This window comes from Chionomys nivalis, chromosome 20 (genome assembly GCF_950005125.1).
Source record: "Chionomys nivalis chromosome 20, mChiNiv1.1, whole genome shotgun sequence".
Lineage (NCBI taxonomy): Eukaryota > Metazoa > Chordata > Mammalia > Rodentia > Cricetidae > Chionomys > Chionomys nivalis.
This window is the reverse complement of record NC_080105.1, coordinates 57,638,710-57,654,814: the sequence shown is the minus strand read 5'-3', so window position 1 is coordinate 57,654,814 and position 16,105 is coordinate 57,638,710. Positions and strand designations below refer to the sequence as shown.

At 42.8% G+C, this 16,105-nt stretch overlaps 1 protein-coding gene across 3 annotated transcripts in view; it reads left to right on the top strand.

Annotated features, from left to right (window-relative positions):
* The window catches only part of Myo16 (myosin XVI), a 420,999-nt gene that overhangs the window by 299,438 nt on the left and 105,456 nt on the right, over nucleotides 1-16,105 (top strand). For all 3 annotated transcript variants that reach the window (XM_057752554.1, XM_057752553.1, XM_057752552.1), the window contains 2 exons: nucleotides 2,350-2,430; nucleotides 2,699-2,904. In XM_057752554.1, coding sequence (XP_057608537.1) covers nucleotides 2,350-2,430; nucleotides 2,699-2,904 — 287 coding nt within the window. The remainder of the gene's footprint in view (nucleotides 1-2,349; nucleotides 2,431-2,698; nucleotides 2,905-16,105) is intronic.

Here is a 16,105-nt window from a genome sequence, read left to right as displayed (position 1 = left end):
GTGTGTCTACCAAAATATAGAAGAGGCTGTACATAATTTGGAAGGGACTGAGAACAGTTGATTTTCAAAGTGCAGTTACTGAGGCAGGTTGAAACATGCCTTAGCTCTCTAGTTCAAGGGAAAGCATAGTTTGAAATGACAGATTGTGTGTGTGTGTGTGTGTGTGTGTGTGTACGTACATGGGTGTATATGTATCAACTTGCATATATGTGTATGTATGTGTGTACATATGCATATACCTCTTCATGTAAATTTTATGGATATATGTATACACATGTGGATTTTGTGAGTATGTCTGTGTATGTGGGTATATGTGTGCAAATGTATATGCATTGTGTTTCTGTGTATGTCTGTGTGTACACATACATGTGTATATATGTATTGCACATATATGTGTATCTATGTGTATATCTATAAATACGTATGTGTATATATGTGCATGTATGGTGCTTTTGTGTAAATGTTTATATGTATGCCCATTGTATTTGTGCATTTACCTGTGTGAATGCATATGTATGTGCCTGTCTGTGTATTTGTTTATGCTTGTGTGAATGTGTGTGTATGTGTTTGCATGTATACATGCACAGCATACCTGTGTGTGAATGTTTGTGTGTACCTGTGCGTATGTATATGTGTGGCTTTATATGTATGTTTATGTGTCCATGCCTGTGAGTGTGCATGCATGTGTGTGTGTGCCTGTGTGTGTATGTTTCTGCCTGCGTATGTGCCTATGTGTGGGTGCATGTGTGCTTATGTGTGTATGTATGTGTTGTGTTTCCCTGTGTGTACATGTGCATGCATGTGCCTTTAGTCAGTAGACTGTAGGATCAGTGAGCCTTAGGCAAGTTGCAGAGTTAGACTTGGCAGTAATTCCATTTTATGGGCTAGGGAAAGTCATCTCTACATTAGAAGACAAGGGTTCCCTGTGGGAAGAACTTGATTCCAAGGGTCTCAGCACCACTGGCCTTCTGTTTTTCATGCAGACTGCACATCCTCAGCACCACTGGCCTTCTGTTTTTCATGCAGACTGCACATCCACAATAAGAAATCGCCATACACCTCTGAGCTGTAATTTTTAACCTCAATTATTAAGTACTTGAGACCTGCCTGGGTGCCATTCGGCTTTTCCCTGAAGGACTAGAGAAGAGATGTAATTCAGGCTGTCCACAAAGAGGACCCTTTGTCCACCTCCAGTGGTGGGGTCTTATTGTCATGATCCTTCAACCTCTGCTCCCCACTGCCCTTGCTTTTCCCTTCCACCTCTCCCAGTCCTTGTACGTCTACCCTTGGGCAGAGACTTGGCATTTTACCCATTCCTTAACTGGACATGAGTTTGGCACTGAATTTGTAGAAACGGGTTGATGCTGGCTAAGTGTTTCATTTTGCATTCCCTTGTCAGCCGCAATGAATCACTGCCCGGCACAGTTCATCTTAATGGAAGGAAATGAGCTTCTGTCCTCGCGGTACCGAGGAGATGACTGTATTTCATTAGCTCCTGTCCTCTTAGCACTACCAAGCAGATAATTGTGTTTCATCAGAATTTTTTCTTCCTCAGTGTTAAGAGGAATTATTTTAGAGTTATGTTAGTCTACACCCTTGTGGTTCTTTGAAATGTAATGTGTCATCTTCCAACCCCTGGTGGGATTTAATTAATTACCTCCTGCCCTTTATCTCCTCACTCAGCAGCACCATTTTCGCTGTCTTTTAAATGTTTTTCCATTATCACTTAATCTTTGCTACATATGATGTTTTTCTTTTAAAAGCTGGTTTTATTATTTATTGAAGAACACGGCCTTCTGCCAGTTTCCGAGGATAAACACCTTACAAACGCATCCCTTTTAGCAACTGAGAAGAAGAAATAAAAGAGGGGGGGAGAACCTCAAGAATGCATCAAACCCACACAAATGTGTAATGATAATTGTCTTAAAGTTAAGAGAGCAAAGTAACAACTCTAAGAGCAAAATTATAGCAAAGCGGCATCTTTTTTTTTTGCCCTAAAATAAACTATGTTTCACAACTAATCTGAGCAACTTGTGGAAAGCCAGGGCACTGGAGGGATCCTCTTGTATTGGGCTAGTCTGACTTTGCTATGAAATTAAGATGGGACAGGCACTGGTGGTTTAGGCAAGACCCCTGAGGGTGAAAGGTTAGCAGCCGTGACTATTACCTTACCCACAAGGTGCCCATTTCCCAAACTTGAGGTAGCGTCACCAAAGGTCCTGACTTTTATGACCTCTGGTTTATGTGTTTGTCTATAAGTGCATTAATGTGAGCATAAAGCTTAATTTTTTCCTTTTAAACCAGAAGCTAATATTATAAATCTGTCTTCCTTGTCACCCCCCAACACAGTTATTAAAAAAGAAGGGATCTTCAACTTTCCTACAAAGACTGGAACGCGGAGACCCCGTCACCACCGCATCACAGCTCACGGTCAGTGACGTTCAGATTCAAAAGCTGCATGTTTGTTTCAGCTGTGATGTGTTAATGTTACAGTTTGTTTTCCCTTGATAACACCTTGAAGAAAGGCCACACACATATGCACACACACGAGCACACACACGCACATAAGATACTCATGCTGAACCAATACACAATACACAGCTATGCCGTGAATTGCATTCAGAGCCCCCTGTTTAGACCGCGCTGTATTCCTGCCCACCATCTCTCTGGAATCAGCTCTGTTGTTCTCTTTCCGCAGAAATCTCTGGCAGACATCACTGGGAAGCTACAGAGGGGCAGTCCACACTTCATCCATTGCATCAAGCCCAACACCTCACAGTTGCCTGGTGTGTTTGATCACTTCTACGTGTCTGCCCAGCTACAGTACCTCGGTGTCCTGGGGCTAGTGAAACTTTTCCGCTATGGGTACCCAGTGCGTCCTTCCTTTGAGGACTTCCTGGCCAGGTCAGTCTGGAGCCATTATTCTGCCCTCTGTGGAGATGCCACACTGATGCATTTTAATAGTCCTTTCCGTTTCCTTTCGAGCATAGCTTTCCGTGGTTCTGCTATCATGGGAAAACAAGACAGTGTGGCAGACAGTGAAGATTGAGAGAGCTTATGTAAAAAGTCACCAAACGCACTGAGGACAGGACTTTGGAAACCATATGGTCCCCTCATATGTGGCTATCCATGAACATAGAGATTTATAAAATTGTGGTATACAGCATTTTCATAAGGTTCATTACTATGATTGGTATAAATGTGGCTATTTTTTCCTTTATCTCATATGAAGAAGTACAGTTTAGGGGAAGGTTACCAAACAGCACAGGTGGAACAATTACTCCTCGTTTGTGTAAACAGAAGTTTGCTGGAATGTAGCGGGAGCATTTGCTCATATGCTGTTTGTGGTCATTTCTTCATTGTAATGGTCACAGAAATGATAAACACAGTGCAAAATATAGGTAAGGTATTTTTATTATTTGGCCCTATGGAGAAGTTTGCTGACCCTGATATTAGATCATTTAAACTATGTGCCTTAGCAGTGCACTGACGAGGGGAATGTTGGGAAACAGAACCTTGTGTCTGCAGGGATGAGCCCACTTGCACACAGCAAGCTTACCTGGAGTCTTCACAACTTCCGCAAAGCTGCGCCAGGTTCAGGGCTGTATTTGCTCATAAGTATTATATGTGGTGTTTGTGTATGTGTGTCAAGGGGAGCATATGTCTGCTTACATGTTTGTGTGTGTGTGTGTGTGTGTGTGTGTAAGGCACAGACTGACATCTAGTGTCTTCCTTCCATCACTTTCCAATCTTTCTTTTTGAGACAGGGTATCACACTGAACATGGAACACACAAATTTGGAAAGACTGGCTAGCTGGCCAGCAAGCTCCCAGGGGTACCTCTGTTCCTGCTTCCCCAGCGTTAGGATTGTAGGTTGCCTGGCTTTTTCTCATAGATGCTGGTGACCTGAAGTTAGGTCCTCATGCTTGAGGGGGATGGCGCTTGAACGAGAAATATCCCCCATAGCCTCGTGTAGCTCAGCAGCTGGTCTCTAATCGACGGAGACCATGAAGCCTTTAGGAGGTACGGCCTTTCTGGAGGAAGTGTGTCACTAGGGGTGGGCTTTGAGGGTTTATAACCTCTCCCCAGTCCGGTTTGCTCTCTCTTCCTTCTGTGTAGTTGGATCTGATCTCTCAGCTTTCTTCTTCTGTTACCATGGCTTCCCCATCACTATAGACTTCTAACCTTCTGGACCCATTTTATAATAGCAGCAGAAGAGGAACTAATATAAGAGGCAAGAGCTGAACCAACCAACCATCTTCCTCAACCCATATATCCATAATGATTTTACATAACCATAAACCTTTGTCTGATTTTCAGAAAATCAATAATTCAAATGAATCTACTTTAAAGAAAGTAGTTGATGAATATTAATTTAGCTTACAGATGTATGCTAATGGGCTTTTGCTTGGTCTGGCATGTACTCTAGTGCTCTGCTATGACTTTATCTTGGATTGAAGATGCCTGCAGCCTAGTAGGCAGAAACACGCATGCTCAGCTAAGCAACAGACAGGGTTTGTAATTGAATATGTACCATCTGTCACTGAAGCTCAGGAGGGAGGCCATGCAGAGCTGGCTTTCAGGTGAAGTGAGTATTATTAGTCTTGGTAAAGGAAATAACTTACCATTATAACTTATAACTATATGTATAGACCGTCTTATAATTTACAGGGAATAATTACAAAATTGGGAATTAGGAGTGAACTTCATGAGGCTTGAACAAGAGCGGTGGGGCACATTATTGATTATTGTTCATTAGGATATCACTTCGCCCCTTTTACCTATTTCCTAAGTAGAAATAAAATCAGTCTTCAGGAATATAGAGCTTTAAAATGGCTCTATATTTTTTATGCATTATAATTGGCTTGTTAGAGGTCAGCCCTCCTGTAGCATTAGGTACAAGTGGTCTTTGAGTGAATGAGTTGTAAACCTGCCCACAGGTAAGATTTTTAAAAGGTGAAAGATTTATACTATCTGAAGAAAAACCGGAGTATCCACATGTAAGTTTAAAACTAAGAGATCCCCAAATGTACCCTAAACCTTCAGAATGGGCAGAACCCAAGGGTTCTTTGGGTTGTATCCTTGTTTCAGTACCAAAGATTGAATGGCAGTCCTGACCTATGGATGCGGGAAGTCAAGGCCATGGGTCTAGATAGATTAGAATTTGGTCGGTTCTTGAGCTCTGGACAGATTAGAATTTGGTCTGTTCTTAGCTCTGAAGCATCTCCTGTGTATGCGTGACTGAATCCCTAGTACAGCACATCTGAGCTTCAGGCTCCTCGTCTTCTGTGGCTTAGGGGAATTCTATGAATGAGTGTATCCAACAGCTGGCCAGAATTGTTGAGGCTGGTGAAGGGCAGATAGTGCTTTGAAAACCCTGATGTAATCTCTTGGGAAAATTGTTTTGTTTTGATGTCTTCCTTGAAATGCCAGTTCCTTTAAAAAAAAAAAAATCTTAGTACAGAAAACACAAAACCTCCAGCTGACCGACACGCCATCAATCCAAACACCGATTTGCCAAGCTTCTTAGGGAGCCTCCCTCTAAGTTTGAGATATTCTGTGGCCCAAGAGACGGGATTCATCCACCAACTGAAACAGCACATTTCTGACATTCGCTTGTTCGTTTAGTGAGGCTGTCTCAGGAGCATGGTATCAAACAAGTCTGTGGTGAGGGAGCCCTTAGAGATTCTCCAGGTGACTTTGCTTTTCTTCCTAATGAGTGTCTCAACAAGCAGACATCTGAATTGCTGTGTTCCTGCAGAACAGGGAGGGTGGGTATCTGACTCTGTGTGTGTGGAGTGCACTCACCACACACACAGGTTATACTCACTACGATTGGAAGTTTACTTCATTTTGCCTTTTGTATTTGCGTATCTCTCTGTCAAGGCCACCTTAATAAAAATAGACTGTGCAATTAACCTTTTGAAATTAAGTACAGGTTTTAAGTCTATACTTAAGATAATGGCTCCTCGGCTGGGACTGTCTCTTATTGACAAGCTTTGTAGACACTAAATAAATATCTTCAGGATCTAGACACATAACTTGATGGTGTTTGCCTAGCGTGAGTAAGGCTCCAGGTTCAATTCCTAACACACACACACACACATGCACACACACTAATAAATAAATGTCCTCAGGCAAGACATGGCATAGGCAATTAACTGATGCTCAATTTAGAGTAAAAATTCTGTATAGTAAGAATAATAACAACACTTTTGCATTTCTCATAAATAAGGAGTTTGGGTGTGGAACATCTTTATGAGTTAATCTGTGTATTCCTTTTAACATTTTCTTATCTGAAAGGGATGTGATTTTCTCGTCTTTGTTTTTAGTAGCTACGCACAAATGACATTATTAACTTATTTCAATAGAAGTGTGTCAGCATCTCTCTGAATTTGACAAAAACATTAGTCTACATAGAGATTACCAATCTCAGTGGAACTTGACGAAAATGCAATCAGAACCCTGCTGTCAGTGAGCTGCCTTGATGCAATATTCCATGCATATTCAAAAGCTCACCTGCACCCTGGAATGACCCCAGGCAAGGAAACACCACTATAAAAACTAAGTCCTGGAGGTAGAATTTAATAGAAAACATTTGCTAGTGAAATTCCAGATAGCAGCTTATATCTTTCCTGTGCAAAGCAGACCTTCTTGTATTCTTCTTGTGGCATAAAATATTTCTTTTCTGCTCACAACCAACTTACCCTAACTGTCAAAAAACAAAAACCCATGTTCCTTAATCTACAAGCTTCCATGTAGTGTTATGTCTCTTTCATCTTGTATCTCCTGTGTCCTCTGCTGAACTCCTCGGACTCCGCCCTTCTTCCCAGGGTCCTTAGTCTGGTTCTCCCGCCTAACCTTATCCTGTCCAGCTAGTGGCCAGTCGGCCTCTTTATTAACCCAATCACAGAGACATATGTTCACACAGTGTAAAGGAATATTCTACACCTTGTTGTCCCACTATGGGCAGTCTCTTTGGCCAAGTAGCCCATATATCTTACCTTGGTAAAAAGCTCCCAAGGGACAAGAAAAAAACGATTAAACATAGCCAGTTCTCCTCCTGTTCTGTGAGGCACAGTGGTTGCAGCCTGTAGAATAGGAGCAACTGATGTGCCACATTGGCACAAGCTGCTATGCCCTTTGAAGGGAGAAGGAGGAATACAGAAGCAAAGGAAAGCCCTCCACAGCCAGACCTCATGTAAACTGACATGATTTTCTCCGCTCTCCAGTTTATACAGTTCCCTTCATATGTCAGAAAGCATCATCCTACCAAGTGCTGATGAAACTGTAGAGTAGCAGGAAGAAATTAACAAAGGTCACGCCACCTCCCTAAAAGAGCCATGCAAACATGAGAACCTGAGTTCAACCCCAGAACCCAAGGAAAAGAGCTGGAAACAGTAGGCCATGCTGTGATCCTTGCTCTGGGGAGGGAGAGACATGCAGATTCCTGGTGTTTGACGGCTAACGTGACTAGCCCACTTAGAGAACATGAGGTTTAGTGAGAAGCTGTCTCAAATGTTTCCTGGGGAATGACATCCAAGGATGACCTCTGACCTACACACTCACATACTCATGTATACCCAAAATAACATGGAAGAACACACACATGCACACACATGCACACGCACAAACACAGAGGAGAGAGAGTATGTGAAAGAGAGAGAGAGAATGTGAAAGAGAGAGAAAACGTGAAAGAGAGAGGGGGGCAGAGAGAGAGAGAGAGAGAGAGAGAGAGAGAGAGAGAGAGAGTTTTGAGAAGTCTTTAAGGAACTTACCTTGTCTGGCCTGGCCATTTTTCTCAGTAATTTATTTAATACTCTGCCTGCTGCTGATGCTGTGTTCCACATCATTTTATAGTGTGCAGTAACATCCTTTTCTCTCTTCTCTTCCTTCTTCTCGGTTTCTGTCCTCTTCTGGGATCAGAATCTTTCGGAGTATGTGTCCAGGCGGTGGGGTGGCAGGCTCCTGTAAGGGGTGGTTTATGTGAGTGGAAGACACTGTCACTGAAGAGAGAGGCTGATGCTTAACGAGATGACTATATTTGGAAACGACAGAAAGATTTGTCCAGCAAGAGCCCCAGGATGACTGTGTTAAGCTCGGCCTGGGGAGTACTCAGAGCTGTATTTTCAGATTGACACTGGGAGAAATCCCGCCTGGGAAGAGCCCGAATCACTCAGCTTGTCTAAGCCACATGGGCTGATGAAGGCCACGCTGTAAAGGAAACAGTAGTGATGGTGAATAGGATGTGAGGACAGGACTGAGAGAAAACACACACGAGCCGATGGGATTCAAAGCCAAGGGCGGCAGCTAGCCAGCCATCTCAAAGTGTCCTTGTGGCAGGCTGAAGATGCCAGCCCCTTCCAACACCTCTTTAATACAAATGAGATTTATAAGGTCGGGGGTATTAAAGCCTCTGAAAGTTTTGATTGGCCGATGATACATTTTTCTTACAAGGCAGTTTTGCCAAATCTAACTGTATTTGTTGTACCAATTAGTGTAATTAGGAATAAGGAAGACCTTTAATTTCTTCAATGAGATGTAAACCAAGAGAGAAGCTTATGTAACAGTTGGAAAGTCATTTCGACGTCTCATATGTGTCTTTATTTATAACTCGGGTCGCTGCTCGGTGGACTGTGGGGCAGCAGCTCCTCTATACTCTGCTTCAACAGTCTGCAGAGCTTGTCTCTGGAGGCCCCAGCAGTAGGCACTGGAGACTCAAAGGCCGTGTGGCCTGCTCAGCTACAGCACAGGCAGCATGGAAGTAAACAGTGGAGTGGGCCTGACACAGGCAGGAAGTGTGAACCTGGCCTAAGGCAGCTAACTCCAAATATCGATTTTTCTCTTTGCCAGAATTGTGGAAAGCGTCCGTTTATAAAGTGTGTGTGTGTGTGTGTCCCTTTATAAAGTATAGTATAATATATGTGTAGTGTGTATGTGTTTGTGTGTGTGTGTCCCTTTATAAAGTATATATAGATGGTGATCAGTGATGGTGGCTGCTTGTTCTGTGGAGCAGGAGTCAGGCCTTGGCTTGCCCTGCAGATGATCTGCCACTGAGCTGTAGCTGAGCCCGTGATGAGTGCCTTCAATGTTCACTCTCACAGCCTGGCTCTGACCCCAGCTTCTACTCTTTCAAGTTTTATCACCCTGCTGGGACAGTGCTCACTCATTTATTCATCATTCATTTCTTCATCACTAATTCATTCCCTCTTACCTTGTCCAGACTCTTAGTGAGTCAGAAAGTCATTGTGACTTAGAGTCACCACGAGCTGTAGTCTTGTGGTCAGGGTCACTGTGTTCCACAGAGGAGCCCTTCATTATTGACGGTATATAATTATTGATAGTATGCAGATAATCGGTATTATGTAACTACTAATTGTCCTTAAGGCCAGAGCTGAAGCTCAGTATTAGAGAAGTTGCCTAGCATAGCCTAGGCCCCAGGCTCAGTCCCTGGTACAGCCAGAAACATAATAATCAAAGGAAGTCGTTGATTTGAAGTTGCCTTGGCAGTATTTTGCTGTAGAGATGGTTCGGTGGGCGAGGTGCCTTCTGTAAAAGCATAAGAACAGGTTTGGATCTACAGCACCCACATTAAAAGCTGGGTAGGGAAACACATATCTGTAACCCCTGTTCTATGGAAAGAAAGAAAACGTGGGGGGACTCAGGGATTCACTGACAAGCCAGTCTAGAGGAGCTATGAACTCTGGATCATCAAAAGAATTTATCTGAAAATAAAAGGCGAGGAACAGTGGAGAAAGGTGCCCGAAATTGACCTCTGACCTTCACACATGCGTGCACAGGCAAATGCACCCACACTTACATGTGTACAACATGCACTGGGCACACATACTCACTCACAAAGTAAATAAATAAATGTAATTGCCGTGTGTTTTGTTCTAAATAATAGTAATCTTCTAGTTACCATCCATCCATCCTGAGTAATTCAGGGATTCTGGGAAAATGGAAAAACAGTGTAGGCTTTGCACTCTAGTCCTTGAGTGGTCAACAGTTCATCACTGAATTAATCTCAAGGCTGTAAACACATTTCATTCCTCACGTCAAACCTTCTCCAAAGATGCCTGATGTAGTTCCTTAGGGACTCTGTACCTCAAATAAATGCAAATGTTAAAATAAGAGAAAAGGGGGTTCTGACAAGAAAATGCAGTCTCCCAGAAATCCCCTATGTTTAACAATTCAAAGACTAATGTGCTTTAAAAAGGGCAGAGATACTCCATCCCAAAGGAACTGAAATTCCAAGTCTGGTTATCGGGTGCCTGAGTTCTTGTCTCTGAGTTCCCCTTCCTGTTTGTCTTTGGCGCAGTCTGAGTGGGGCTAGGCGTCTTGGCCAAGCGTAGCGGTTGAGGTCTCATCTTATGTCTCCACTAGATTCTTCTCATTCCCAGAAGGAAAAGGCCACTTGATTCCAGACACCAGATGGTTGACAGCAAATCCCTGTGGCGTGGACTACACTTAAGAAACTGATGTAATTTTCTACACCGTTTCTTTGTGAGCTCTGTATCTGTGTTTGAAACTCAATACTTACTGATACCGCATAGCAAAGGTCCTAATGACAACATACTCATTATTGCCCGAGCAGTTTACAGCTTTTGCTTTGGTCCTAACCATTTTTTCTGTAACATCATTGGATGAACGTTCCTGGCTATTGTGGCTGCAGTTTATTTAGCGATATTCCCATTTTCAAACAAATACCCTGAACCCATTCTCTAAGGCTGATTTCTGCTCACATAGTAACTAAACAGGACGAATTCATACTTTTTTATTATATGGAAAGGGGGACTGTATTTTCTGGTTCTTTCTTGGGTTTTTCATATGCATAGTGAACTAAATACATTCTCTCAATACTGTGAAGTTAGAGATTAATTGTGCAGCTAGAATATTTTTAACAATAAAACCATCACATCACAAGAGACAATTGTATTGATCTCATATTTATGTAAAAGCTATTTTTAAGTTAGAAAAGATGCAAGTAAACCTGGCCCACTTTACAGAAAACACACAAAATGCAGAGTGCTCTGCTCTTCTTCGAGAGTCCCCACCTCTTAAGCCTAAAATCTTACTTCTGTGACAGCTCAGTTGATAAATATTTATATTATAGAAATTAATGCTACCCACTTTTAGGAGTATTTAATTTTAGAATAGAAGTAATTTATGTTCTTGTCAAGAAATACACAGTCTTACACAAACATATCATTTCAAGATAACATTATATTTGTAAACTTTTGTCTTTATTCAAATATCTCCCATGTATGACTAAATTATTTAGACCTATGTAGAACTTGAATCCATAACAATCAAATATTTAATAACTTAAGCTATAAAGGAACTTCTAATATACTCAAAACAATGGCATTTATAGAAAGATGCACCTTATTAAGCAGAGTCCCGGAAATGAAGACTGCATAGAGGGAGGGAGGAATCAGTAGGAAATGGCGGCAGTGACAAGCAGTGAGCACTTGGGGAGAGGACCAGTGTGACCTTTTCCCGACGTGACGCTCATGACACCCGATATTTAAGTTCCACTCGAAGCCTCACCCGTCAGAGGAAGCGTGGAGGAAAGTCGTCTGCTTTGTTTTGAAGGAGCTTCTACGAGGCCATCGCAAGACGAGAAAGGAGAAGATGCCATTGATTCCTCAGAGGTGAAGTCGTGATCTAACAATACAGGAAGACAAAATCATGCCTTTGCTGAGTTGTTTTCATTAATTATAGCCTGCGTTTTGTTTCAAGTCTAGCATTTATTAAATTACCAAGAAGAATCTTTTAAAAATTACATAGGAAAAAATGAATCCATTGAGTTGTGTTTGGAGCAGGCACACATCTAGAATAATCCTTTTCCAAACCAAACATACTCCACCGTCAAACCAACATCCTTACAGTAAGTGTGTTTCCACCCTTGAATTACACATCTCAGAGCTTAGCGACACACAGCTACATGTTCACTTCTAATCTTTGATCATGCTTTGGGTATGGTTCCCATGAAGAAACACTCTCGATAACATCCCAAATGTGTGGATTATTTTTCTCATTGCTGTGACCAAATACCTAACAAAGACAGCGTATGGCAGCAAGGATGTAGTTGGCTGTCCTGGGGCTGTGGTCCGTCGTCACAGGGAAGGCACAGAAGCTGGTCACCTGGTGTCTGGGGTCAGGAGACAGAGAGGTGGATGCTAGCACTCGGCTCTCTCCTGTTTTCACTCAGCCTTTAGGATAATGTCACCCCACTGAAGTAAGTCTCCTATATGCTTTCCAGGTATCTGGTATCTGCTCGCTGGGCATGGTTAACTTGTACAGCCCACGTTAGATCGCTATCTTAGGAAAGGGTCTTTTCCCATTCCAACTTGTTCTTATTAGGAGACAAAAGACATAAAGAATTTTGCTCTTCCAACTGTATGGGCAGCTTCTACCAGCCAAAAAGATGAGTTTGTCTTCATCTGGATATACTAAGGGACACACTATTGTCTTGTGACTTACTTTGTATTTCCCTAATCTCTAAGGTCATTTCACATCTGCCATGGACTCAGTTACCATCCCCGTGTCTTTGCTGAACTTTTTGTTCCAACATCTTGCCTGATATTGTATTGGGTTCATTAACCAGTGAAGTTCTGAGTTTTCTGATGGTCTATTTGCGTTGGTTATTTCTGTCCAATAGTTCCTCCATCAAAGTGTCCTCTCTTCAGAGTTAGAGGAAACACTGTGTGTTGTTTAAGTGTTGGAGAAAATAGTATGTGCTGATTCTTCTTAAATGTTTGGGAGAATTTGCTACTGAAGTTGTTCAGACCTGCAGATTTATCTGGAAGGTCATTCAGTATGGATTCAGTTTATTCTTGTATTTCAAGCTGTTTCTTCGTGGTTATTTTGGTCGTTTGTAGTTTTTGTGCTATCTGGGTTTTGTCAACGTGACACAAAAAAAACCTGAAAAAAGGTTTTGTTTCTCAAATTCAGTTGAGAAATGGCCTCCATCAGATTGTCTGTAGACAAATCTGTGTGGATATTTCATATATCTCTCTGTGTGTGTGTGTGTGTGCGTGTGTGTTTCTATTTGTCTTTTGAGAAGTTCATGTTTTTATATTTTTATCATATTTTTATCCTCCCCCAATTCATCCCACATCTTCCCCCACCTCCCTACCCACCCAACTTCTTTAGGTTTTATTCTCTCCATCTTTTAAAAAAACAAACAAAAGAAAATTATATACATACACCAAAAAAATGGGAGTCTGATTTATGTTGGCCAATTACGCCTGGCCATGGTTCTGCCCTGCAGCTGATATAGCTAGAGTCACTCAGCTGAAGAAAACCTTGACTGGGCCTCTATCAACCACTATCAGGTGCAGCTTCTTGGCTTAGGGTAGGACACGTGACGATCCTCCTGCCTGTAGTTCCCAATGCCGGGATTGCAGGAATAAACCACTATGCCTGAGTTTGTGATTTCTGAGGAACTAGTCTCTTAACCGTGTTGTCATGCGTTCTTTTTACCCAGAATCTCCCCTTACCATCCTTTTCCTGTCTGTAGAGTGTGTGGTAATACCCTGTATTTTATGCCTGATGTGGGAATTGAGCCATTTAGGGAAGAAACCTGAATAAACTGGGTTGGCCGGCACCCCAACACACAGTGGACATTGGAAAGAGCATCAAATGGGAGCAACCTAGTGACCTCACATTACTTTTATGGTGAATGACATGAAGTTTAGTTTGAAGCAGGAGAGGAAGTGTGCAAAGGGCTGATGCACAAGCATTGTGAAGCCATTTTTGTCAAGGCATGGTGTGGCTGGCCACTGTCTCAGCTCCAGTCCTGTACAGTGGTCCGAAGACATCCCTATTGGTCAAGGGGACACGCTGGTTCTTATAAGACAATTGCTCCAGCAGTTTTACCATGCATCCTCACCCTCTTGTAAAGTTGCTGGGTGCATTTGTTCTGTCCAGGGAGGCTTGGCTCTTCCTAGAATCCAAAATAATGGCAAGGCTAGGAAATGAGCTATCTATGTGTCTTCAGCATTGGAGGAGGTTGAGCTAGGTTACACAGACATTCCCTGTAACATGCCTATGTTCAGAAGGAAGGAATGGGACCCAAAGTAGAAGGGATAGGCACACAGTGAAGACAGAGTTGCCAGACCCTCACTCTGCCTTTAGGTCCCTGTGAGCCTGAGGGAAAAGTCATAATGCTTCAGCCAGGCAGCTTCTAAATACCTGCGTCAGTGTGGCCTGTTTTACTTATTTGCCATCTAGCTAGAGTTCCATCCGTGTGTGCATTTATTCCAAGAAACAGACCTTGATATTATCTCTATTGTTTCCTGTCAAATAACTGTTCAAAGCCATGCCATTAACCTCTCAGACTTCAATATCTCTTTCCTGCTTCCTGTGGTTTTGTTTAGCTCTGTGTCTTCCATCATGAGGTGGGTGTCTGGCTATCAATGTGGATCCTTTCTTCTGTTTCAACCTAAGTATCCAAGGCAGATTTCTTCCTGTTTGGTTAAATAGCACAGAGTTGAGGGTCAGTTCATCATTGACCCAGTATCCAGTCCAGCAATCTGAGCAGCAATGACCTTGGTATAAACACTAGTATAAATGCTCCCAGGAAGTCTCTGCTTCAGGCTCAAGGATCAGGACCCACAACTGCTGTGTCCTGGTGTAGAACTGTCACACACACACACACACACACACACACACACAACCCTCAGAAAGTCCTGTGGTAAGGGCCTATAGATGTTGAGCCCTGTCCGAGAGTGAAACCTTCCCTCCCACAGATGCAGTGGTCACACAGGCTGGGGCCTGGAACATTGATGTTTTCTTTTCTTCTCGACCTGCAACACACAGATGCAGGCTAGGAAAGGAGCAGAAAACCCCAGCCTGCAGGCTGGAGGGCAAGACAGGCAGACCTGGAGACAGGAAGTCCCTGGTGAGACGGGGTGAGAACTCATGGGCTGACTGACCTTCAAGCTGCAGGTGTTGGGATCCTGTATCGTGTTTATTTACTTATTTGTATGAATGCTTCTTAGAGCAGTCATGCCACAGCAAAGCCAAGCCAGAGTTCCAGAGATTGGCCAGAGCCTCATGGCCCCCTTGCTCACATTCCCCTCCAGGAGCTCAGTGGGGTTGTGGTGGTAGGAGACCCTGCATGGACGCAGCATCACTAGGGGCACAGCTGGCGCCAGCCGCCCAGCCTCCTCTTCAGTTCCAATAGATGTTTTACAAAATTAGCCACTTAAAGTTGACATTTTTCTTCTTGTATTTTTAAGGTGTTCATGTTCACCCTTGCTTTTTCCCAAGAAGAAAATGGACTGTGCTCCGTGACTCCACTCTTCTGTACACAACGTGCCTTTAAGTTCTGGGTGCTTTGAAGATCTTTTCTCTATTTGTTTGAGCGACTTGCTCGTGATGCCTTTGAGTGGAGTTCTCCCTGGGTCCCACATGCTTGCCTTATCAGATCATTGATGTTTGGGGTGTTACAAATTCAAAGCAATCTTATCAATACTTTTTTCCCTTTCCTCTACACTCTCATTAAAGGTTCCAGGGCATGTGTGACCTCACGTGCTGCTCTCCTCGAGCCCCCGGAGTTCTCACTGTCTCCTTGCTTGCTTTGGGTTCCTTCTTTCCTTAGTGTCCATGACAATCTTCAAGGAGACTAACCATTTCTGAACTAAAGCGATCTATGGTTTTTTCCCCTGCTTCCAGTTTTTAGAGTTTTCATTTCTATAAGCTCAAAACAGACCTTTTATTAATTCTTTATGTTTTTATTGTGGTTTCTGTTCCTTGCAGTGTCTCCTAACTTAGGAATTTCCTTATCTGTGTCAGTTCTGGGTTGGTATTAGTGGATAATTTTCTCAGAAGTTTAAATGTTTTGGTTTGGTTTGGTTTTCTTTTCAGGGATGTGCATTTGGAACAGGCTTTCAGATGCTAAGAATTTTGAGGGGGGGGGAGTAGATTCTGTTCTCCTATCTCTCCAAGTCTTATATAGTTTAGTCAAGGAAGTATACAATTAAACAGGTTGTCATTTGGAGCTTTTCTTTTTAACTTTCTGTTAGTTAACTTTTCTAGTCACTGTGACCCGTACCTGACAAGAAGCAGCTGGAGGCAGGAAGGATTTGTTTTG